Below are 25201 nucleotides of genomic sequence, written 5' to 3' on the forward strand. Positions count from 1 at the left end.
TAACTTGTCACTATGTTATGGGACATAGTCTTTGGAAAGGTTTTCATATGCCTGGCAAGTGTAAACAATTGAGTTATCTATGTTGCTCTTATTTGATGAAAGTTAACTTGGTTGTATAAATTGATTTTTGAAGCTATTTCTATGCGATAAAGTTTTATGAAAAAGATGGGTTGGTAAAAGAAATGGATCATGATGGCATATTTTCTTGTCATGTTTGATACATGAGTATGGTAATTGTCGCTTACCTCTTTTAATGCATTAATTTGGTATAATGAAAGGGACAAGATTCGTGTATCTCTACTATGATTGTGGATAATTTCTAGAATGTTATAAAAAATGTATGGATTTAAATGTATCTTGCCAATGGGTAATGGCATTCGTAGAGGATTTAGCAATAATGTTTCATTTATTTATGGAAAGATTCCTATGTGCAATTTAATATTTGTTGAATGAGTTTCAGGGCTTATGCGTGCAACATGTTCTCCATCTAGCCTTATGACTTCCAGGAGTAAGTCGGAACCTAGGGGGGAAGAGTGTAGTACCCCTGCCCTAATCAATTTCTAATCTTGGTTTGACCTTGGTTGTTTATCTCAATATAATGTTATAGTCAAATGTTTTGATTTAGTGCATACCTGTTAATGTGGTTTTCACACCAATTTGTATGCAAGTTATTAATTCTCCTATTTCATGTTATTATCTCGAGCTAATGCTTTCATCAAGTTTATATATGTATGCATGTATGACTCTTGGTTGCAGGAGATTTTATGTACAATATCGCATGGGTGCGAGGTTCGTCTCCACCTGGATTTGCAGGTTTGAGTGTACCTCTTTGGTCCTTAGAATTTGGATTAGGTGGTCATAAGATCCTCGTTTGACCATAGTCGTGCTCAAGTGAGCACCATCAATCGTCGTCGGTATTCCCTTTGGTTGGGTTTGCGGGTCGTCTATTTGTTTGACTTCTTGGGTTGCGTGTTTTGTGTGTATGGTTAAAATTGAGTAATTAGTCCTTGGTATTAATGTGATTATATATGTGTTTGTGCATTAAAGATTAATGGACTAAATTAAACAGGGTTTCTTTATGCAATTATCGTTAATTTGAATTGCTCGATTTAAATTAGGAGCAAGTTCAATTAAATAGTTAATTTTAATGTTAAACTTAATATGTTTATGCTGTTGGAAAAGAAAGATTTAAATTTAATTGAAATAGAATTAATTTTATCTTGTTGGCATTTTGGAAATAGAAAGGCTAATTTCAATTATTTGAGAAAATCAATTTTAAATTGAAAAGCAAGTTTAATTTATTGATATAGTTGGAAAATAATGATTTTTGAGGAATTATTTTAAATAAAATATTTTAATTCCAAAAAAAAAATAATTTTGGTCAAACCTTTTCCATTTAACCTAGGCTTCTGGAAAAATATGGGAGATTGATTTTTTTGGAAAATATTTTTGGATGGAAAAATTGGGGGTTTTGGGAGGAGAAGGAATTTCTTGAGATGGAGAATTGGGCTCTTCTTCAATCTTGCCAGGGTTGCTCAAACAGGTAGGCCTCTGGTTAATTTCATTGGTTTCTATGTTTTTAAAAGATTGTTTTTGGTGTTTTTGTAGAAATCTGGTTGTGATTGTAAATTGGTTTCTCACTCTCCCTCTCCCTCTATATCTCTCTATGTCTTCCTCACTACCCCTCTCTCTCTCTCTCTCTCTCTCTCTCTCTCTCTCTCTCCATCTATCTCTATCCCACTCTCTCTCTCTCCAAAGACACACACACACACATGTGTGTGTATATATGTGTGTGTGTGTATATATATGTGTATATATATACGTGTGTGTGTGTGTGTGTTAGAGTAATTTTTTATTAGCTAATAATTATTTATTTATTTATTAGTCTATAATACTCTATGCTTAAGCTAATCTTAGGAATCTTATAATTCTTTAGGGTTTTTCTCCTTTAGGGTTCCGAGTATCCTTTTATAAGGATTCTCTCTTTATATTTTCAAAACAATTGTAATTATTGATTTGCATTCTTGTTGCACAATCAATATGACTCCTCTTTTTTGGATCTTTGAATTCTGACCTCCATAGCTTTTTTGCTTCTCTCCTTCTGTGACAGGTTTGCATGCAGGTGATCTTTGGGAGTTGTAGAGTTGATTTTTCCTCAACTTCAATATGGTATCAAAGCTCCAGATCTGCACGCCCATGTTCTCTTCATAAGAGATTTTGGGCCTTGTTCTTCAGATTTGTGTATTCGGGGGTTTGTGTAGTTGTTTTTTTCCATTTCTGGGGTAGCTGATTTTTGGGTACATTTTGGTGCCAAAAGGACGTCATGATTGGATTCAGGAGGCCGATTCCATGAATTTTGATATATAATTCGACCTATTTCGGTCACAAGGGCATATGAGCCATGATTTTTTCATTGGCATGCTTTACGAGACACGAAAATCCGGATGGTTGTACTTGCAAACGCGTCAGAAAATTTTCGTCAAAAAAACAAAACAAAATCTATTTATGCCCTAAAAGAGGTTTTTTTAATTTTTTTTTTGGGGGGGCGAGGGGGTTCGTAACTTGGTCATACGGAGACATTTTTTGACAAATCTTATATCATCGGAAAACTCTTTTTGAGCTCTATCGAGATCTGGAGGTTTAAATTTTTTATTTTTCTTTTTTTTTTCTATTAAAGCCGAAGGTTCATTTTTGCACTCCGGGAGACATAACTTGAGCATCCAAACTCCGTTTTTCAAAAACTTAATATCGTTGGAAATTTTGTTCTGTGTTCTTTCATTCACATAAGTTTTATTCCTAGATTCTTTTCCAGGTATATTTTATTCAGTTTTTTGCTTTTCAACACTCTAGTGAATATCTTAGATGTTTCAGTTCTTGTGATCTCTTTCTTTGAGTAGGATGTCTCGTCTTTAACTGTTCTTTCTATTTCCAGTCTTCTATTTCTTTTGATCATTGTAGCATTTTGCTTATGCAAACACACTGAGATAAAGTGCCACCTTGCATTGTATACCTAAGATCTTGCACATCTTGTGTTTTATTGCACATGCACTACTTATAAAGTGCCATGGGGGATTGATGTTTGCCTTTGTTTGCCATCTACCTTTGTCACGTGAGTATTCCTTCCATGACATTAGCTTCATGATGTGTGTCAAGTGAGTGTTCCTTCCACGACACTATGTACTTTCTTTGCATCTTCGATGTTCCTAGTTCTTCGTCATGCAGTTCTTGTTGGTCGTTCTTTTCAGTGTACTTGTCCCTCTCATATATACTCGTATATCTCTTCCTCTCTCTACCCCTATATATATCCTTGTCAATTGACCTCATGCACAACACAAATGTATGCAAAAACTAGACTAAGATTTTTCCCGCTTGACCTTCCACACTTTTTTGGTGTGCCCATTGCATAGCAAGGTGCAATTGCTAATTTTTTAAAATAACATAATAATAGTGTTCATTTATGAACCATGAATTAGAAAAAAAATCATACTTATTTTTTAAACAAGATAGTAATATTGTTTATTTGAGATCAATTGCTAAAAAAATCTATTTATAAAATGTAAAAAATAATTATAATATAATATAATCATACTTTTTAATTAAAGATATTTAATTCTTAATTTTGATTAATTGAAGGAAAAAGTACTTACATTAAATAAATATGATCAAACTAATAATATTGTTCATTTATGAAAAATGAATTAGGAAAAAACTCATACTTATTTTTTTAAAATAAGATAGCAATACTGTTTATTTGAGATCAATTATTATAAAAATCTATTTATAATATGTAAAAATAATTATTATAAGATAATAAAATCAGACTTTTAATTGAAAATATTTAATTCTTAATTTTGATTAATTAAGACACGAGGAAGTACTTACATTAAATGAATACGGTCAAACTGAAATAATTAAAACAATTATCCGTGAAACTGACATTAAACAAATTATTCTAATTACGATCATTAAAATTTAAGAGCGTATATCTAACACTATCTTCAAATCGCCCACTAAAACTTTCTAATTGCGATAGTGGGAAATCCACCATCATTATGCAATTCCACGCAGAGAAGGCGTCTTTCGTTATTTTTTTGAAATTTTTTGGCGAGTTAACATTTCGTTTTGCTTTTCATGTAAACTTTAAAATTTTATTAAATCTCATATCATTTCCAATTTTCATGCGTCCCCCATTAAGTTGGATTTGCATTTAGTCGTTTTCGTTTCATTCCATTTCCGTTTTCATGCGTCCGGCATTAACTAGGATTTGCACTTACGGTGGTTCTGGTTTATTGAAATCAATTATTAGAAAAATATATTAAAATTTTTCGTTTGTTGATTTGCTCTAATTTGCGCCACTTTTTATGATACGCAAGTCCACCAAATCCACCACAATCCCGTGGCGCGCCAATTTTTAATAACAAATGTTGAATAGTGACTTAAGTGCAACAACTGTATATAAAACACGTGGACTAAATGCAAGTCATTGTTTCGGTTTTTGTATTAAAGTATTTAGATAAATATTGATGAACGAGCATAGTGGTCGAATCACAAAAGAAAGCTTATGAAGTCTTTAAATCCAAGAATTCATCAAGGACGTTCTAAGTAGTAGTGCACTACATGAACTTCAAATACATATGAGAACTCAAGGTGCGTTTGTATCCCACAACTGCAATACAATCTTTTGACTTGTGTGCAAAACCATCTTTTTGGAATCAAGTTCCATTTAAAGTCTAGGTAAACTTGGACATTCTCATTTTCAGGGCAAGATTGAAATCATTGCAATCAATTTTACATTGGTGAGATTTCTAGAACAATTAGTATGAGAGTGAATTTGTAGATAAATGTGGGAACTGTGCCAATATAATATGTAAAGAATGGTCTTTTGAGACATCATGGTAATAGTAATGCGTGTGTGAACAAAGATCGATTAATAATAGAGATTACGTTGATAATTTACATGATTACCTCAAATAACTTTGAGTGGCAAAGATATACGAAAACAAGGTGTTAAATTTGTTATCTATGTCATTATAAATATTATATAAGTGGTACAACCTACTACTATTGCAACAACAAAAAATCTTCAATGAGAGGGTATGACCTACAGTTTATTATTCCACCAAGCAAACACTAATAAAAATATGAACAAAATATTAACCTCCACACTAGAAATTATGGTAGCTACACTCACAATTGGAAACCCCAAAATGAAGCAAAACCTAAGACTTAAAATTGAAAAATCCACGGCTAACTAAATTGAAGCATTTAAACCAATATCTATTGAAGCACATTGTTAATCCTTGTATGAAATTGCACTAAAAGCTAGGAGGGTTTTTGCCTTTGAAGCTTCACAAATCTAGATGATTTTCATCCTTGTGAAGATAAGAGGATAAACACAAGTTCATTATTGAAAAGTTAGATTGTTTCAAAATGCATGTAGGCCTTTTTCAAAAATAGCCTTTTATTCTCACCATGCTTTAGGCTTATGATTGCAACAAATAATCTTTTATTCTTGCCATGCTCTAGACGCTTGGATTTGGACCCCATTTTTTTTTTTCAAATGCTCTTTTCTAATGTCTTAGCTTCATCATCACTAATGACCAATAATATAAGCCTTATGGAATTTTTTGGCCCACTTGTTAGGGATGTCCTTTAGCTCCTATACTTTAGGTGCTTATTACTAAAGGATTTGACTATCTTTTGGTCCATGTAGTCTCTCAAAAGTTGGTTAAAGGTATTGCCTTGTCAAATTTATCTATTTAGTTGTTCAATGGGCATTTTCCTAATGATTCTTTCTCCACTCTTCTTGAGGAGGGAATGAACTCAACTAGGCTCTTCTTTACCTTGACATAATTTTTACTAAGATTCTAATGCGAGTATTCAATGAAAAAAATAATATTACAAATAATTTTTTCTTCCCACATATAGATAGTTAACTTCTTTTAGATGGAAATGGATTGATGATTGGGAGATAATTCATTTTTCTATGCACCCCTTTGTCTTTTAGAGTTTTCTTGCTATCTTATGGCAAGTTGTCATTGTTAGATTTGAAAAAGCTAAGCTATTAGATCACTACGCCTTTTTACCTGATGAATTTCAATTGTGCTCTAGAATTTTAGCTGTCATCCATGTTTATTCTTCTTCTTGTTGGGACCCTTCTAAGACTTCATATTTCAAAGTTGAGAAGGTCCTTTGAGATATTTTATGGTCTTTAATGAATAGGAATAAAGGTTTCCATCGAATTGTTTAAGAATTATGTTGTGTCCCTCATGATGTTGGTGGTTTCCAGTCTTCTTTCAATCTATCAACAAGATTTTTCTCTTAGTGCTAAATGGATTATAAGAGATTTAGAAGGTAATGATGCTTGGGTTTTTTTTTATTAGGCACTTTATTTATTTAGAATTTTTTGTTGGACAACCAAAATGTAAAGACCTTGGTCATTAAACTCTTCTCACAGTAAGGGAACCTATTCAAATTCAAGAAACTTTTGTTATTACGAGCACTTGGAGGATTATTGAGTCCATTAAGCCTCAATAGTTCTTTGGGTTGGTAATGACTTCCATAGTGGCCTATCAATTAACTAACAATCTATTTAGTGGTATCTAGTTCTTTCTAGTCACAATTGTCCTCTTGCCAAAGGTCTTTAGTTTCATGCTTTGAAATTGTTTAGTAAAGAAATCATAACTCTTTTTGACCTTCTTGTTAGAATGACCAATAATTTTCTCTCTTGGCTTGTAGCCAAGTTTAAATTTTGGATATCCAACCATGATCAAGAGATCTTTCAAATATTTATTCATGCTATTCATTCTATATGGTTCATAAGATTAGGGTTACATCCTTTAAGCCTTGAAGGAAAGATTGAAAATGGTAATCTTGGAACTCTATTTCACAAATATTAAACCTACAAGAGATACTTGTAGCTAATGAGTTACCTTCGAAGGGTGGACTAATTAAATGATCATTGACAACTCTACGTTTCACTTGGCACTTGCCATCAATAGTTTTAGAATAGCCCAATTAGCTCAGTTTACATGGTACATGATTTACCAATGTCTTTGGTTTGGTTCTTGTTTAACTCACTTGAGATTTCTCAATCATCAATGTCCCTTGTGAACAATCGTAGTCTCTCAAGCATCTTTTCTTGTTTTGTTCTAAAGCCCAAGAAGCTTGTGGCTGGATAAATGATTTCGTCAAGCCTTTTTTACTTGACTCTTTCACTTAGTATATAGTGTTGTTGGATAACTGAACTTACCTCCCAATCAAATTTCTCTAGATTTGACATGCTTTTGGGGTGGAGAATCTCTTTAGTATTTGAAAAGATAAAAGTTCAATTAATTTTTTATTATTCAACTCATGATCACTTTTCTTCATACATTAAAGCTATTCTTTTCTCTAATGTGCTTGTGAAAATATAAGTGCAAGTTCATAAAATTGTGCTAAAAAAATGTGCATTTATAGGAGCTCCTTAACCAATGCGGCAACACTCCTTGTAACATAGTTGCTAGAGTATTAGCCCTCGCTTCCTCTCCATGTCAAGGGCACAAGTGTGGTTATGGTCAATCTGCCAAATGAGATCATGGATCCCAATCTCAAGGTTCTTAGCTACAAGGTCCTAGGGATCGCATTGCCCGTGGACAGTCTTAGTGCTCTTGGTCACCTTCTACCTCATATCATAGGCATGACACTCTTGCTTGATCAAATTCTAGTAGGTTCCCTCATTTGGAGCTAATAATTTTCCTTGTTTATGCTGAACAATTTGTAAAAGATTGAGAGCAGACTGCTCTCAATGGTTGGGAGCCTATTGATGACAATAATATCCCCACTGATATATGGGACAAACTTGATGACTATTATCCCTCTCCTAGATGTTGCTTTTACTATTTAACGATTTTATCTATGTTTATTATTGATCAGACTTCTCTCTTTCTTTATTTTCATCTATTGTTTGGATTTAGTCACACTTTTACTTTGAAGATATACCTTTCTACCATCAAATTTTTTTAACTAATACATTATCTTTTTAATTAATAAAAATAATGTATACTTAATTCATTTTTTTTTTGAAAAATGCACATAGTAATTAAAAGAAAAAGAATGTACAAATAAAAAAAATTCTTAATTTTTTGTTTCAAATAAACTACTCAATCATACTAGATTTCCACAATCCACACTAGATTTCTAGTTTAGACTGTATAGAAGTTTTTGCATCAAGTTTTGGATCACACTCTTGATCCATCATAAGAATAAAAGAACGCTAAGAAACATAGAATGATTAGTTGTAGACTAGAACCCCACATTAAAAAAAAGAGAGAGAAAGAAAGTGGCATGAAATCCAAGAAACTCTCATCACTTTACAAAGATCAAATACACTACTCTCAAATAAATCTACACTTTAAATTGTCGCTTATTTGAATCTCTAAAAGTGAATTCCAAAAATCCTTTTATATCGACGTGTCTACATAAATCTATATTTTAGATTATCTAATAATTTAAACCATAAAACTAAATTCCAAAAGAAAAAGAAAAAGCCCTTTTCCCCATAAAACTATTTTATAACCCCATCAACATTATTTAATTCTCCTACTCTATTCTATTTTATTCTACAAACTACCTAATCCAATAATTCCAACACAAAGAATATTGGGCCATAGTGAGGCACAACCCCTTCGTGAAACAAACGAAAAGAATAATTAAAAAAAAAAAATAGAATAAATTTTAGCACAAACAACAATCGATATATGCAACTGAAAAGTGACATTGTTTAGTATTAATTTTATCCATCTCTTTGCTCTCGTGAACGTCGTCATTGAAAGCTTTTTCACTTCATTTTATCTCGGGGAAAAGAAAAAGATCGAATTTTTTAATTGCTTGAGCGCTCAACTGTATTTCTTCTTTGAATCCAACCCCACCAGTTGCGTATTCTTCGGATTCCCTAATTTTCAAATTCTTCTAGAACTATAAATTTCCACTCTGCTATAAATTTTCACGTTGGATTTATTTAAGGCAAAAAATAAATTTGTCTGAGCAAACACCTGTCTACCCTCCATTATGACACGCGCTTTAAATGACGTGGTAATTCATATTTCACATAATCGAAAAAGAAAAAAAGAAAACCGTCGGGTTAGTTTGTCAGCATTTGTCACAGTATTTTCACCAGAGCAAGAAAATAAAGAACACGCAAGAAGATCAAGAAAGAAGAAAAACGCTTCCATACATCAATCACTTCCTGTCATTTTCGCGGTGGCGGACTTTTTCAACGCTTCTCGAATTGAAAACTTTGGGAGTCAAAGACACTTACCATGAATATCAAGAAGATGGAGATTACCGGGTTCGAGTCCTGGAAAGAACATATTGGAGGAGAAAGATAACTGAATACAGAGAATCATGATGGGGCAAATGGTGGGGGACGTTCTGCTGCCTTCTTGGGGGGAGTTCAATCTTTCTTTAGCTGCGGCGATTTTTATTATTGTACTCTTCGCGCTTTCTCGATTTAATAGTACAATTTGTCCGGCGGCCGAAAATGTAGGCAAAGGCATTCCTGTTGCGAAGGACCTCATCTCAGCAGCATCGCAAGGAGAAGATTTGTTCATTCCTGATGATGACACCAAGCGTAAAGAGGTATGTAAGTACCAATAACGTTAAATTCACGGGTGTTTTGGTTTGAATTTATAGGCTGCTTTGGCCAATTGACTAGTTTTAGCATATTTTTCAAATCTTTGTATGTCGGTTGGAAAAAAAATTGTCAGCCCATAATGCAGATAGTTCTTATTTTTCAAGATGTAAAGTTTCTCCTGCTAAATTTTTTGTCCTATTAAACTTGTTTTTGAATTGAAATTATGGAATATATAGTGCCTTAGAGTTTCTCTTTTGTTCTCAGAAAATTTCTTTTACCGAGAAATTTCTCCTTTTAATTTGGCAATGACCCAACAGTCGTCTGAATGAGAGGATTCTGAATATGATTTCTGTTTGAAAAGTTCATTGCAGCTAAACGAAACATGCTCGGTTAACTCTATTAACTTCTTCATTCAAAAGATTTGATCAATGCACAGGGACCGCTTCTTTTAATCTGTCTTTCTAATTTCGCCTTACAATTTTCATATTTGTTCAAGCTCTTCTGTGAAACCTCAGTGATCTTTTCCGATGTAGCGAGGGTGAGCTACCTCACTCATTATCAGGGAAACAAAATTTAAAAACTAGTCATAGAGAAATTGTTGGGTTATAATATATTTTACCAATCGATCATGTAGACACAGATTGTGCGTTGTGATTGTTTATGATTCTCACCATATTTTGTTTCCATCATCACGAGTCAGATAGCTCACTCAAAATGTTACATAAAAACTTCGACACGGGGTTCAGCAAATGCTTTTGCCCGTTCATCCAATTTGCAGTTGTTTTTCACTGTTTATCTAATTTTCCAAATTAGCAGCATAATTTTTAGGCAATTTGCCTTAACTAAATTCTGAAATGTATATATATTCTCATTTTCATTTGCTGTGCGTTTGATTACTGCAAAGGATCAAATGCCTCAACAGAAGTTACCAAGAAGACTCTGGTATGCGTCCCCTGGCTTTTTTCAGGTGTTACCACGGACATCTGGGGACTGCAGAGACACTTTGGAAATGTCCCTGGGCCGTTCCCTAAACCCTGTTGATGATAAGTATCACCGAAACATCTGGGAAATGGCCAGAAAAAGGTTGGGATGTCTGGCCATCCCCACATGTAAATGTCGAAAAAATTGACCGACTCTTTAAACAAAATGAAAAAGAATCCAATTTGCAGAATTGTCTGTAATTAGACGTGTCACACACATTTATTGTCAAAGCTCATATCTCCCATGAATTGTTAGTGCAGTTGGGGTGCCTATGTTTATAGCCCCTTTCAAACCGTCGGTGAACTTCCTATATGACCAAACCCATGGTTGGTATCCAAATAACGCAATGGCTCACCTCACGGTTACACATCATCATGGCACACCTTGCAAAAGAATAATTGGCTTTGGATGTAAAAGCACTGGCTCATGCTCTCTGAGTTTGAAAGGAAAATCTCACATGAATAAAACCAGGGCATCGGTGCACTTCGCAAGCAGTATATTATTACTGGGATGCAACCCATGTGGGAGCATTGAAATATTGCATCTTATTATACTTGTTTGAGTTTATCCCATTCTGTTGATGAAATGTCACTTTATTTCATAATCGCATCGATGATGGGAATTTAGGGATCTCTTAACATACAAAACAATTATGACAGTCAAGAACATCACTGAAGTTTAATCCCTACATTGTAGTTGTGGGCTTTCTGCCATTTCATTTTGTTGTATATGCACACTGGTAATGAAAACTCAAATGACGAGACATTGAAATTTTGTTAATGTCAACTCAACTTGAATTCTCATTCTTGTATAATCAATATGGTGAACACCTTATCATATGAATATTTGGAATTTTCAGTATTTTTAAATTTCCCCAATTCTTTTAATTTCTGTCCCCTGCCATCCCCTGAAAGAGGGCTTTCCTTTCCCAATCATCCTGGAAATGCGTTCCCCTGTTTCCTGTCATCTGTGTACTGGAAACTTGGTGCAACATAGGAAATTAAGAGTTTAAGATGAATCAGTTCATTATTTTTGTTTTGACTTTATTTATTTTCAGAAGTTCTCTTGATTTTTCTTTCAATTTTCAACTGATTTGCTCTGAATGTGCATTTATTGTATAGATGGGCAGACATTCCTGCATACAAATTGAGGATCCTGAACTGCTATTATTTTGTAGAATCTCTAAAGCTATGTTTCTGCTCTAAATGAACCCTACAATATTTTGAAAACTTGCAAGTAGAAAATTTCATTGAAATATGTTTACATCTATATGCTCCATGGAGTTTCGGGGATGGGGACGGCAGGGGACGCTGGGACATGTTTCTGGTACAGGGGTACTTTTGGGTCATTTTCATGGGGACAGGAGGGTACGGCTGTTAAAAAAACAGGGGGGTTTTTACAAATATAGAGAAATTTCAAATATGTACATCATAACAATGGTAAACCATTCATCATAGACTTAAATACATTGCATTAGACTTGAATTGAGATTTCACAAGAGAATTGACAAACATTTTACCAAAATTCAAATGTTTTTTATCAATCATTGCCGACAAACATATGCCATAAACATCCATAATAGACATAAAATGAGAAATATTAAATATTAAACACCCATAACTATGAGATGGCACAAACTGTAAATAGAAAAGTTAAAACATAGAAGTCCATAATCAGCTGGCTATCATAATGTCAAGATAAACTAAGAAAATAATGGCTGTCCATAATCAGCACATGGTAGGTCTAAGACTAAGAGTCTAAATCAAGATTAGAGCTAGAGTCTTTGTCTAAGTCACTATCAATAAGAGGGGCTGCCTCCTCAACCAATGGAACCCCAAGCAATCTTGGAGGTGTCTCGTTCTCCTCAACTTGCATAGCATCTTCGGGATTGACATCCCAATGTAAGGCTGGAGTTTGACGATACTCAGGAGTCTGACAATCCCGTAGCCACAATGCACTGTGAACAACCACTAACTTCTTCGATTGTCTAGAGGTAATGTGGTTCCTCTTGACTTATTGGATGAATCTATATGTGGACCAATTCCTCTTTGGAATAAAGGAACTGGCAACTTGTGAAAGAAGATGAACAACAAGTACTCTCAAATCTGGTGCATCTCTACCATGCCATGTCCACCATCCAATAGGGTCGGTTTGAGCTAATGTAGCTCTATCCGACCTCGCCTCAGGTTTGCCAAATGTTGGACCACAAAGATTGACAAATTAAGCCACTGTGTGTGGAGTTTGGTAGATTCAACTTCATTATACATTTTTGAAATTGCCTTAAAAAAGCCATCTTTCACCTCTTCATCAGTAGATGGAGGCACTCTCCTAGGTCTCGGTGCATACCATTTGGGATTGAGAGCATAGGCTGTCATGTGAAGTGGGTTGTTCATAATGTTCCACCGTTGCGTCACAATGCGCCTAAGATGCTCCTCATAAAATCCCAAAGTGGGGTCCTTGCTATAAATAGCTTGCTTGATCTGCCCAAGCATGTTATTAAAGGTCTCATAAATCTCTCCAAGGTTAGGAGAGTCAGTATCAGCATATCTAATCACATGAACAATAGGCTCAATGAAGGAGCAAATATATCTGCAAGTGCAAACAAGTTACAAGTTAGAAAATTGTATTAATCAATAATCTATGAATCATTAAACTATTTAATAAAAATGAACATATTAAAAATTAAATAATAAAATCAGTAATGCCAATTTTCTTACCTCATTGTGGACCACCAGTTATTATCAAGGATTTTTTGTTTCACACTTCTGCCCTCCAGTGTGCCATCTAACCCACTCTGAATTGACCACCATGGATTGTAGAGCCTCATTGACCTCAAGCATCCTCTCTAACAAAATAAAGTAGCTAGCATATCTAGTCTCCATGGGCTTGAGGAATTCCTTCCTCGAAAATGTCCTAAACAGTGCAAGTGAAGTGTGATGGTTGCAAATGAACATTTGCACATCTCTAGCCTCTAGCACCATTGCCTTCTCCCAATCAATGTTCCCAATGTCCTTCAAGGTATTGTTCAATGCATGCACACAACATGGGGTCCAAAAAATGTGCTTATAAGCACTCTCCACCATCAATCCAGCTAGCTTACACACACGAGTTGAATCAGTCACTACCTGCACAACATTAGAGGCTCCAATCTCTTCTATGGCCCCTCTCAAAATCTGAATTTGGAAGGCTGCATCCTTCCTTTTACTTGAACAATCTACAGCTCTAAGAAAATAAGAGCTTGCAGTGCTAGTGACAATAAGATTGATGAGTGGCCGATGTTTATCGGTCCACTCATCCATAATTATGGAGCATCCATCCCTCATCCATGTTTGTCTCATATCCTCCATCAAACTAGTCACCTTGGAGTACTCTTTATCAAGAAGAGTGGTGCATAGCTTAGTTTCTCCAGGTGGAATGAATGAGGAGCCAGCACATATGACATCTTTGAACATTTGTTTATAATATGATGAATGTGAGACATGGAATGGTATACCATGAGCGAAAAGAAACTTGGCAATAGAGGCTTCAGCCTTCTCTCGTGCTTGTGTGTTAAAAAAATCAGCAATATTAGTTTCTCTCTTAGTCTTCTTTGCCTTTCCTCTACTAGAAGTGGCACCCTCTCCCCCATGACAAGCATCATCCATTGAATTTGACACACTAGGCTGCAAACTGATACTCTCTATTGAAGTCTCTTTACTTAATGCTTCCCCCTTCATATGCAATCTAGTTGCCTCAATTTTTTGTGCTTGAGTTGTTTTTTTGCCCTCTCACCCATTGACCACCTAACCACAAAAGATGGGAATAGACCCTAGTATAGCTGCCCCTATATTGTTTGTGGCACAAATGACACTCCCATACTTTACTACCCCCTGAATTTTTTTTCTTATCTTTGTCAACTCTTGTAGCAAATTGTAGTAGAGGTTTTTTGGGGTTGAATGGGCCTTTTGCAAAATCTTTGAGGATTTGGGAAGGACATTCAAATAGGTTTGGGGCTGTGGTTGAACTTGCTGCCCCTGCTACATTCATAGTTCGTGAAGTCTCTCAGACAAGAAAACATAAACAATCAGACCTGAAATTGTAAATTTACACCTAAGTTTATGCATGCATGCCTCGAAAATGTGCTCTGCACCAGGGCACTCTAAATCTGCCATCCTTTTGTGCAGTAGAGATTCCAATTCCTGCCAAAATGTTGAAAATGCTTTGTTTTGTGCACGCCAACCTCAAAAATCTGCCATACATGCCTACCCTTCATTTGCACTCATAGGAAGAGGTCAAAATCAGACCTAAGGCAGTAAAAATCAAACCTAAGGCATTAATAATCAGTCACAAGTGGATAAAATCAGACCAAGAAACATAAAGGAAGACCTTAAAGCATCAAACCTAAGGGTCAGAAAGTCAGACTTAATTCGCTCAGGCAGAGCAGACCTAATCCTGATTTGAAGGGAGGTGATTGATTGAATATGAGTGAATGCAGATTTGTGAACTTTCATTTATACCCCTCTTTGGAGAAATCCACACTCAGTGGACAAAGGAAAGGCAAATCAAATGTGCCCTATGCCGACCTCAACATTGTGCAACCTCCTACATGAAATGCGCTTCAAGTAATGCATATGAAGGCCTTAAAAGCGCTCATCCAAAATTGTGCATTGAACCACTTAAAACCCGCGGAGGGGTAAGGCGGGCCTAAGTTGGCTTTGTCATGTCCCCCGTTGACGGGAATAATCATTATGTTATATTATGTTTATGTTGTCGTCGGTAATAATGAGTTACGGCGGTCAGTTAGTTAGCCGACGGGTAGGTAGTTGGAGTCGCGACGGTTGTGTTGGACCCCTTCGGGTATTATATATTGTGTACCTTTTCTTCGAAGTAGGATCATGTTAGTCATGTCAGATGTAATGTTATAAGCACTTATTGTACATGGACTGTGGAATTAATATAGAGGCTGGTTATTTAATATATTTCCATTATGTTCTGTGCATTTACGTTCTGCATTTAACCGTTTACCCGAGAGGGCAAACATTTGGCGCCGTTGCCTAGACGTACTCGGGAACGGAAGACACGGATGGCACACAGACACAATGGGCCTACCCGTTGGTGAAGTAAACCCGGAGGCCGACGACGCGTGGACAGAACTTTACACAGGAGAAGACACGGCAACGCGAGAATTTTCGATTTTGCTCCAGGTAGCCATTCAGACATACGTTCGACGAGAAGCGGCGGAGGCAGAAATCCCACCAAGTGCCGTGTGGACAGCGCTGGAGGTTAGCCCGACAGTAAACCGGTTAATGAACCACCTCCCCCGGCTGCTTGCACAGGCATCGCTGGCACAACAGGCCCACCTGGAGGAGATTGCCCAGGAAGAGCGACGACAACAAATCCTGCAACGCTACGAAGAGAACAGCCGACGGGAAACGGAACGAGATGGCGCCAGGCCAGGAGGAAATTGAACCTTTGACTTATGCCCAATAGACTAAATAAGGACAAAAATAAAAAGATACAGAGTGACGAATGGGAAGTGGCACAAACCGCATTGAATCTCAGACAGCAGATAGAACGAAGGCGTAGGCTAAGGCAGCTTGCCGAGGGACGACCGGCCGAGGGGTTGCCCGAAGGGAACCCAGGAGGTGTCACGGAGGTTGCGGAGGCAGAGATAGATGGAGAGAACTACACTGTCTACACTGTTGTAGGGCTGCCAGAAGGAGTCACGGAGGGTGCCGAAGGAGAACTCTACAGTTCGCCAGAATACCACCGTAGGGTAAGAAGCCGCGAAGAGTTGGTGGAACAAACAAGGCGAAGTCTAAACTTGATCGACGCTACCAGAGACTTGCTAAAGAATTTGTCCATTTCAGAGGACAACCGGAGGGAGACAACCAACCGGAGGGAGACACCAGAAGGTGACGGTACGACCGAAGGTGCCGAGGGAGCACAAGGGTACCGTACGGGAGGCAATTTGGTTGGTTCGGTGTCAGCAACTTTTTCCGGAGGACCCACGAGTGGAGGTTCAGTTGCAGGAGGCGGAGGATCGCCAGGTACAAGTACACAAGGAATTAGAGGAGCGAGACCCAGCGGTGGGATGGCGAGTAAACAAAAATTGCCAAAGTTCACAGGGGAGCGCAAGGAAGACCCCTTATGGCACTGCCGTACATGTGAAACCATTTGGTCCGCCAACGGAGTAACAGACCAGGATGACTGGGTACAGCAGTTCCCAGCCACGTTACGAGGAGTTGCCATAGATTGGTACTCCGATGTGGACAAGCAAAAAGTGGCCACGTGGGCCAATCTACAGAAGGAATTCACGGGGGAGTTTCGGTTGCTCCGTGATGACAATGAAATTGTAACGGAGATATACAGTACCAAACAAGGTACCGGGGAGATAGTACGGGCATACAATCGGAGGCTGAAAGAACTCTTGGGTAAAATGGAAAGCCAACCCGTAGATGGATTGAAGAAACGATGGTTCGTTGAAGGGTTGAAATCCTCCCTACGGAGGAAGATGAAAATTGTACCCTCGACGTCATATGATGACGCTTATAATAGGGCGATGGACTTGGAGAGCGAACACAAAACATCAAAGAAGAAGAAAAGTAATAAATCTTCATCCGAGGACGATGACTCTTCACAGGAAAGCAATAGTGACGACGAGGCTGGCAAACGGGTGCAAGCGCTCCAGAAAGACATGGAGCGAATGAGAAAGGAATTCAAAATAATGAGAAGCACTAGTCGGAACGAAGGGGACATATGGTGCACTGAGTGCAAAGAGGAAGGGCACACAAAGGGTACTTGCCAAAAGAAGGCATTCTGTGAGATTTGCCAAGTGATGGGACACTCCACCAAGGAGTGCCCATACAACATGAAAACCCGAGGTACGCAAATGAACCAGGTGCTGTTCATGGAGCAGGCCACAACATCCGCACCAGCGGGTACCGGCCAACATACTAACACAACGGTATCATCTGGAGGATACTGGGACAACAGACGCGGCGGCGGAAGGAATAGCAACAATAACAATAACGGAAGCCGTATCCAGTATGACGCCAAGGGCCGGCCAATTATCCAATGTAGGGCCTTGTTGACGTGTATTTTGTACACCATCATACACAGAATAAAATACCAATAGGCATCTTATCCTCTCTTGAGAAAATAGTCTCTAACTGTTGAAGATTCGCATAAAGGATCAGTTAGGTAGACTCCAAGGTTCTTTTAGTAGGGTCTCTACGTGTGGACAAGCTTCCAGCGGTATGATGTGATTTGCTGTTTCCTCCAAGGGGCCTTACATATTCCGAAAGCTCAAGATTTTACTAAACTAAGAAGCTTTTCAAAAATAACAAAAGAGTAGGGTTTGAAAGAGGTCTAATCTAGTCTAACCTTATGAATGACTTAGTATGGACAAGACTTGGCAAGATTCAACCAACTTCAATTTTGCCATAAGATAACAACTCAATTGAAATTGATGCGATCTTCTAAGGTAACAAAATGATATCCAATGCATCAAAGATCAAAGACACTACCACGAAGGTACGTATCCAAGATACAATAATGATTGAAGATTGAGGGATTCAAAGTATTCTCCAGTCGACCACGCAAGGCGTTCCTACAATCAGCAAGAAGCTAGTGGTTTGGATTACGAATCCTACCAAAGATCAAGTCTCACACAATGTCCTTCAAATTAACACACTACTTTGATTGAGCATGATTCAAGTAAATTGAACAACCATGAAGATAACCAAGAAAGTTGCAACAAAACACCATAACTTCAATATTTTATTGATTTCCAAGTCATCATATACAACAATTGCTTGAATTCCTCTCTTCAAAACTCAATCTTGCTACAAAATAAAATTGCTTCTAGCTCTAATCTCTCTTCTCTATTACATCAACTATTGACTATTACACTATTACCAAATGAAATGAAAAATGGGGGGTATAAATAGCATCCCCAGTTACAATGAAAGGTCCAGATTGAAAGTAGATCAACGGTCCAGATCATGACACCTAAACCCTAATTAGGGTTTGTTACAAATGGCCTCCTTTTTACTGAACAATATTAAATACATAGCCAAATATTAAATTTGGCACAAAAACCTAGGAGACATAAACCAATGACAAATAAGATGCCATGTCATCTATAACAACCTTTCATCTAGAACCTTATTCCCTTTCCAATGTTCTTTTTTGGCATATGCAATGAATCTTGTCACGATTCCTTCGATTTCTGCAATTGGAATCTCGGGAAGATTCTTCATACTCTCTTCCAAGTGGATGACCTGATCGAATGCATCTAGAAGAGCTGCGTCCCAAGTAGATTCAAGTTCCTTTGTTCTTTCAATCAGGAGCATGGTGGCAAACATCTGATCATATTGCTCATCTGTAACATTAGCGTCCTTGCAAAAGATGATCCTGATTCTATCCTCTAATTCCTGCATATCCACATCTGTCTCGACCTCGATCCTTCTGCCAAGAATGGTACGAAGTACCTCAAATACTCTGTCCTGGATCGGATTGATCACCTCCTCAACTTGGCTACATCTAGTACTGATGTCTTCAAAGAAAACATTCTTCATATGGAGTAAGGTTGACCAATGAAACAAACTGTGAGATTCTCCATCCAAGATCTTCTCTTGTGCTAAGACCTTCCTTGATGTGTGTCTAATAACTTTCAAGACAGGAATGATAACATTCTTGGTATGGGCGAATGCAGCTACTGTTATCATCAAATTGTGGATCATCTCAAGAACCTGGATAGCTTGATGAATAATCTTCATCATCCTTGTAACAAACTTTATGGCCACTGTATGAGATCTATCCATCCAATTACTTGTACGTTGAACCATGTTCATGAATCTTTCTGCTTCATTGATTGATTGAAGCGGCAATGCTTGCACTGGTGATCTAGCTGGATCCTGACGTCCCAAAGGTTCATTGATGTGACTGAAATATGTCCTCCATGCACCGACCTCTCTCTCAAGCTTTCTATTCTTCTCCATTTCTTCTCTAAGCTTGTCTTTCAATGCCTCAAATGAATCGGTGGCATCATCTAGTGTCTGCTCTGTTGTGGATGGTCCTAACTCAAAAGTCTGTATATCATATTCTTCTGCTAGGATCTCACCTTCATATTTGTCTACTGCCGTTGTAGCTATCTGCAGTTTTCTGGATCCAGTCTCATCTCGAATCATCTTGGACATCTTGGTAGCCTTCTTCTTTTCTGTTACTTCATGTGAGCGTCCAACAAGGCTCTCTAAATCAATTGCATTGTCCTCGTCCTCTACTACGATCACCTTGGTTAATCTTTCCTTCAACCAATCTGGGATAATCGATCTTGTTTCTTGAACTTGAATCTCTTTATGCACTATTTCTTCTTGTCTGGGAGGAGATGATATTTCATTGTCTTCTTTGTCTTCATCTAACTCATAGTCTTGGAGAGATCCATCTGGTGACCCATGCTGTGCCTGTCCTTCCTCCTGCCTATCGTTCTGTACCATCGATTCCATGGATTCTTCCACTTGAATTGTTCTCTTCTCAGGTCTAGAAGAAGTACCGGATGATCGATCTTTGTTAGCCTCTTGTTTCTTCTTGGAAGATTCTCTCTTTCCAGGTCTCTCTTTCCTCTTCGAACCTCTTGAATGGAGATTGCCCTCACTGGCACATCGAAAGTCTCCTTCACCTGAATTTCTAGGATTAGGATTGCCTTCACTCACACTAGCTCCACCTTCGGCAGGTTTCTCTTCCAAAGTGAAAGACATAGCTATGCCTTGTTCTCTCAACTTCTGATGCTGAATGTCAACCCATCTGCGAGTACAAGACAAGACTGGTGCCATCAAAGTATCTAAATCCACGACCTCGGGCTCATTCCAATCTAACCTTATTGTTTTGCTTTCTTGATCATAGGAAGACTGGATATGTCTGCCACTGTCCTGAGCTTGGTCGGCCACTCTGTAAATCCTGCATTTCCTGATGAAATCCAAAGGTAATCTAGAATGCATTTTCCGTTTCACTTCAAGATCATCTAAGAGATTCATCATAAAATCTTCAATCTGATACTCATGTCTAAACTTCCTGCCGACTGTCTCCTCTAAATGTCCATGTGGATCAAAGCTTTCTCTCAAAGCAAAAGATGAAAAAGAATACAAGGCTAACTCCTTCTCTGCGTCATCCATAGCTAAAGCATTAGGACATACCTCAATTGAATTACCCAAAATGATAGGTACTGGAACTCCATTCTGATGTCTGTGTCTGAATGCCTTCACATATGCTGCCAACTGTCTTGTTACTTCAAGTAACACAATTCTGTCTGTCGGATATCTCGGCAACATGTATGGTGGTAAAGGACATCCATGCACTCTAATATAAGTGAACTTCGGAAACTGAATGAACCAAGCACCGTACCTCTTTATGAATTCTTGTGCATCCTGAGATAATCTGTTGTGAATTCCACCTTGCAACGTCCTGGTGATGTTCATCGTGAAAGTATCATTAACCAACTTATAGTTGCTCCCTGGCGGATGATGCAAGTAGGCATAGGAATCACAAGCTCTGACCTCGCCGGGTCCTCTTCCAATCACTCCTCTGTGAGGTAGTCCTGCGTATTCAACACTCCTGATCAAAGCATAGATGACATATGAACTCATGTGGAAGGACTTAGTAGCCTTGAGTCTCCTCAACTGTACGTCTAAGCAATGGCTAATCATCCTAGCCCAATGTATCGTACCTTTCCCTTGAACAATCACCTGGATGAAGTAAAACATCCACTTCTCAAAATAGAAGGCATGAGGGGCTCCTGTAACTCGGTTGAGCATGGTAATTAAATCTCTGTACTCCTCCTGGAAATCAATCCTGTGCGGTGTGTTCGGGACCTTGCTCAGACGGGGACGGCTCTTGAGTAACCAGTTCTTGTTGATTATGCTTAGGCAAGCATCTGGATCATCTTCGTACATTGATCTGGCTCCTTCTATGCTCTTGTATATCATGTCCCTGTGCTCTGGAAGATGGAAAGCTTCACTTATAGCTTCCTCTGAAAGGTACGCCAAAGTGTTTCCCTCATTGGACACGATCGTCCTGGACTGTGGATTATAGTGACGAGCACACTCGATCATCAACTCATGGCACTGAACAGCTGGAGAAAAGCCGGCCGCCTTAATGATGCCACTCTCTATTATTCTCCGGGCGACAGGCGATGGCTTGCCAATGTAAGGGATCTCTCGAAACTTCTTCGTGCTGAAGTTGCCTAAGTTTGTATCTCCAATGTGGCTCCACTTGGACACGATCTTAGTCTCCACTTCTTCGGTCTTCTGATCTTCTTTCATGAGAGCTGAACGACTGGTGGATGCTCCCGCCTTTGGGGTTGCCATACCTACATAACATTTCATAATGAGAAACTAAATTTTGCAATGAAGAACATAGATTAGAGAGTATTTTAGGAAACTTCATGATAAGTCTTTAGAGTTATCATTTCCTAAAAAAAAACGATTGAGCTAGGAATTCAAAATTCAAAATTCAAAATTTAGGCTATGACGACCAACGTTCAAAATTAAAACAATAAAATCAAAATCGCCATACCTCAACAGAGAGCTAACTCTAGAATGCAAAAAGAACAAAATCACCTAGGCAAAATTGACGAAAGATGGTCTTCTACATGATCTCTTCTTCAAAATATCAATTCTGCCACCTTTTGATATGTCCTTGATGTGATCTCCAATGTCTTAGCAAATTCGCTCAAATAGATCTTCAAGTTCGCACAAATGAATCTCCAAACTTCGCACCACCTTGAATGATCTTAGCGCCACCTTTGGATATCAATTCGCACTTTCCTTTGATTGATAGTTCGCACCACCTTGCTTGGAATGAAAACTCGCACTTGAATGGTAAAATGACAATGTAAAAATGATGGTTTTCACCTCCCTTTATAAGCGCTTCTCACCATTCACCCTAAGGCCGACTTTTGTGAAATAAAGCAATTTTTAAACGATTTTAATTAAATAATGAAGGCCGACCTCCATATCTAAGCGCTCCCTTTGATTTTTAATAAATTGATTAATTAATTAATTAGATGCCTTTATCATTTAAATTAATAAATTCGATTTTTTAAAGGCAAAATAATTAATTAATATTAAGCGCAATGTTTAAATGCTAATTTATTGAATTTCAAAAATTATCGATTTAGCATTTAAAATAAATTCAAAAAACATTTGTTTGAGCGCCAAAAATGAAAAGTGGGGAGATTCAAACCTCATCGCCCTGGTCCCTGACTGAGGGACAGGAGCGATCCATCAATTTTGTCTCGATCTTGGCAATTTTGGCGTTCGAGATCTCCATCTCCACGTTGAATTTGGCGTTTTGGCTAGGTCCTTTGAACTTGAATGTCTTGCTTGTATGAACTAGTGCCTTTATAACCATTATCGCCCTGGTCCCTTGGAGAGGGACAGGAGCGATCTTCATGTTTTCACGTTGATCTTGCATCTTCGAACTCCCATTTTCATCATAAGGCAAATAATAACATCGCTTGTTCATTCCATGCTCGTCCCACTTGCTTTTCACAAGACATTTTGATATTTAAAGGATCATCGCCCTTGTCCCTTGGAGAGGGACAGGAGCGATCCTTGTCTTTCTCCATTTTAAGCTCAAATTGGTAATATTAACGTCTATCTTCCTTTGTATCACCTTCCAAATGATGTTTAAAACCTTGTGCAACCTTATTTCAACGTGATCTTTAAAGGATATCATGTGTTTTGGCAAATATCGCCCTGGTCCCTTGGAGAGGGACAGGAGCGATCTCCATGTCCTGGCTCAAATTTGTAAACATTTGATCTTCGTTCTTCGTTCATTGTCTTCCAAAGGTCGTCTTTTACTTCGCCACTCCTTACGTTGTCTTGATTTCGAAGGAGCATGAGTGTTTTTTTGTAAAAATCGCTTTGGTCCTTGTCCAAAGGACAGGAGCGATATAGGCTCTATAGCTAATTTGATAATATTTTAACGTTCAACACTTTGGTATATCTCCTTCAAAAGACACCTTGAACCTTTTACAACCTTGTGAAGTCTTGACCTTACGTGATTTTTGCATGAATTAGCCAACACATTCAATATCGCTCTGGTCCCTTCCCAAGGGACAGGAGCGAACTTCAACATTTTGAGCTCGTCTTTGCCTTGTTCAACTTGCAATTGTCTTCAACGCGTGAAATAAAGTCTTTTGATCCTCCTTGATTGCTTGATGCTTGATAAACTTTCAAGATTTATGCCTTTATGCAACTTTCGCTCTGGTCCCTTGGAGAGGGACAGGAGCGAACTAGGAGTCTTTAGTGTAAATCTTTCAATGTCGATGACCTTTGATGCTTTGCTCTTGACGAAGATGCCTTAAGACGTCCTTGCCACCTCGTTTCTTGTCTTGGAGTGCCTTGAATTTGGAGGAACGACAGTATAGCCATTATATCGCCCTGGTCCCTTGGAGAGGGACAGGAGCGATTCTAGCTCTGTAGGCCTCATTTCACTTTATCATCTTCAAAACTTATATTCAACGGATTCGTAATGTACCCTTCCATTCATCTATGCCTTGGGATCCATTCAAATTGGGCAAGAAAGTCATCCACAACAAAAATCGCTCTGGTCCCTTGGAGAGGGACAGGAGCGAACTTAAGCATTTTGGTCCTTTGTTGGCATTTGGTGATCTTCAATTTATCTTCAATAAGTTCATTTCACCTCCTTTCTTGCCTTCAAACATAAACTTGACTTGATCTTTGCCTGAATCTCGCCTTATGAAGAATATCGCTCTGGTCCCTTGGAGAGGGACAGGAGCTACAATGTACTTCGCCCTCGTCCCTTCCTGAGGAACAGGAGCGATTTTGGCATTTTGGACCATTCTCCTTCACGATGGCATCTCAAGTTATATTCATCTGATAAAACATCTTCCCTTGGACATCTTCAAATCGTTAGGTCATTAAAATCCTGCAAGGACAAAGCAATATTCGATTTGTAGCTCCGGTCCTTCACTGAGGGACAGGAGCGATTTTGCTCCTTCAGGCCAAAATATCATGATTTTACAAGTTTAATCAATTCCCGAGGCAAAAACAAATCATTCCCAACGCCCGGGATCAAAAATCAAAAAAGTCAAAATTTGGTCAAAATTAGTCAATTGGACAAGAATTCACATTTCACCTTCAACACTTAGACAAATTTAAGCTCTGCACTCAAAATTCCAATTGAAAATAGACCACTTTGGCGAAATCATTGCATTCAAAATTTGCATTCTTACAAAAGAAGCTCAAAAGCTCTCAAAATTGACTGGATTCTGGCCCAAAAAGATGGCAATTAAAACCCTAAGGGTTGACCCTAAATCCAGACAACTGACTGACTAACAAAACCCTAAAAGTGAAGCGAAAAGCGAGCGAAAAACGAGCAAAAAGAGGGGGTCCCCATTTGCAATGGGGCGATGTGTGAAATGGTCACAACAGGCCTGTAATCAGTGGGGGCACTTCGCCCGTGATTGCACGAAGGAAGGCACCCCTCAGCACCTCTGCCGTTGGTGTGGGCCAGGCGACCATGAGGACGCAAATTGCCCGCAGGCAGGGGTTAATCTCCTCAACATTGAGAAGGCTGAGAAGACTGGTGAGAAAGAAGTAC

General features: G+C 38.1%; 1 protein-coding gene across 2 annotated transcripts in view; it reads left to right on the top strand.

Annotated features, from left to right (window-relative positions):
- Positions 1-1434: 1434 nt before the first annotated feature.
- Positions 1435-25201, top strand: part of LOC131048565 (BAG-associated GRAM protein 1) — a 186420-nt gene continuing 162653 nt past the window's right edge. Inside the window, exon 1 of one of the 2 annotated variants that reach the window (XM_057982564.2) lies at positions 1435-1543. Coding sequence is in view for 1 of the 2 variants with exons in the window: in XM_057982562.2 (XP_057838545.1) it covers positions 9385-9618 (234 nt within the window). In the remaining variant the exon portion in view is untranslated. Of the gene's footprint in view, positions 1544-9092; positions 9619-25201 lie in introns of those variants that run through there. The other variant, XM_057982562.2, reaches the window with a different exon arrangement.

This window comes from Cryptomeria japonica, chromosome 3 (genome assembly GCF_030272615.1).
Source record: "Cryptomeria japonica chromosome 3, Sugi_1.0, whole genome shotgun sequence".
NCBI lineage: Eukaryota > Viridiplantae > Streptophyta > Pinopsida > Cupressales > Cupressaceae > Cryptomeria > Cryptomeria japonica.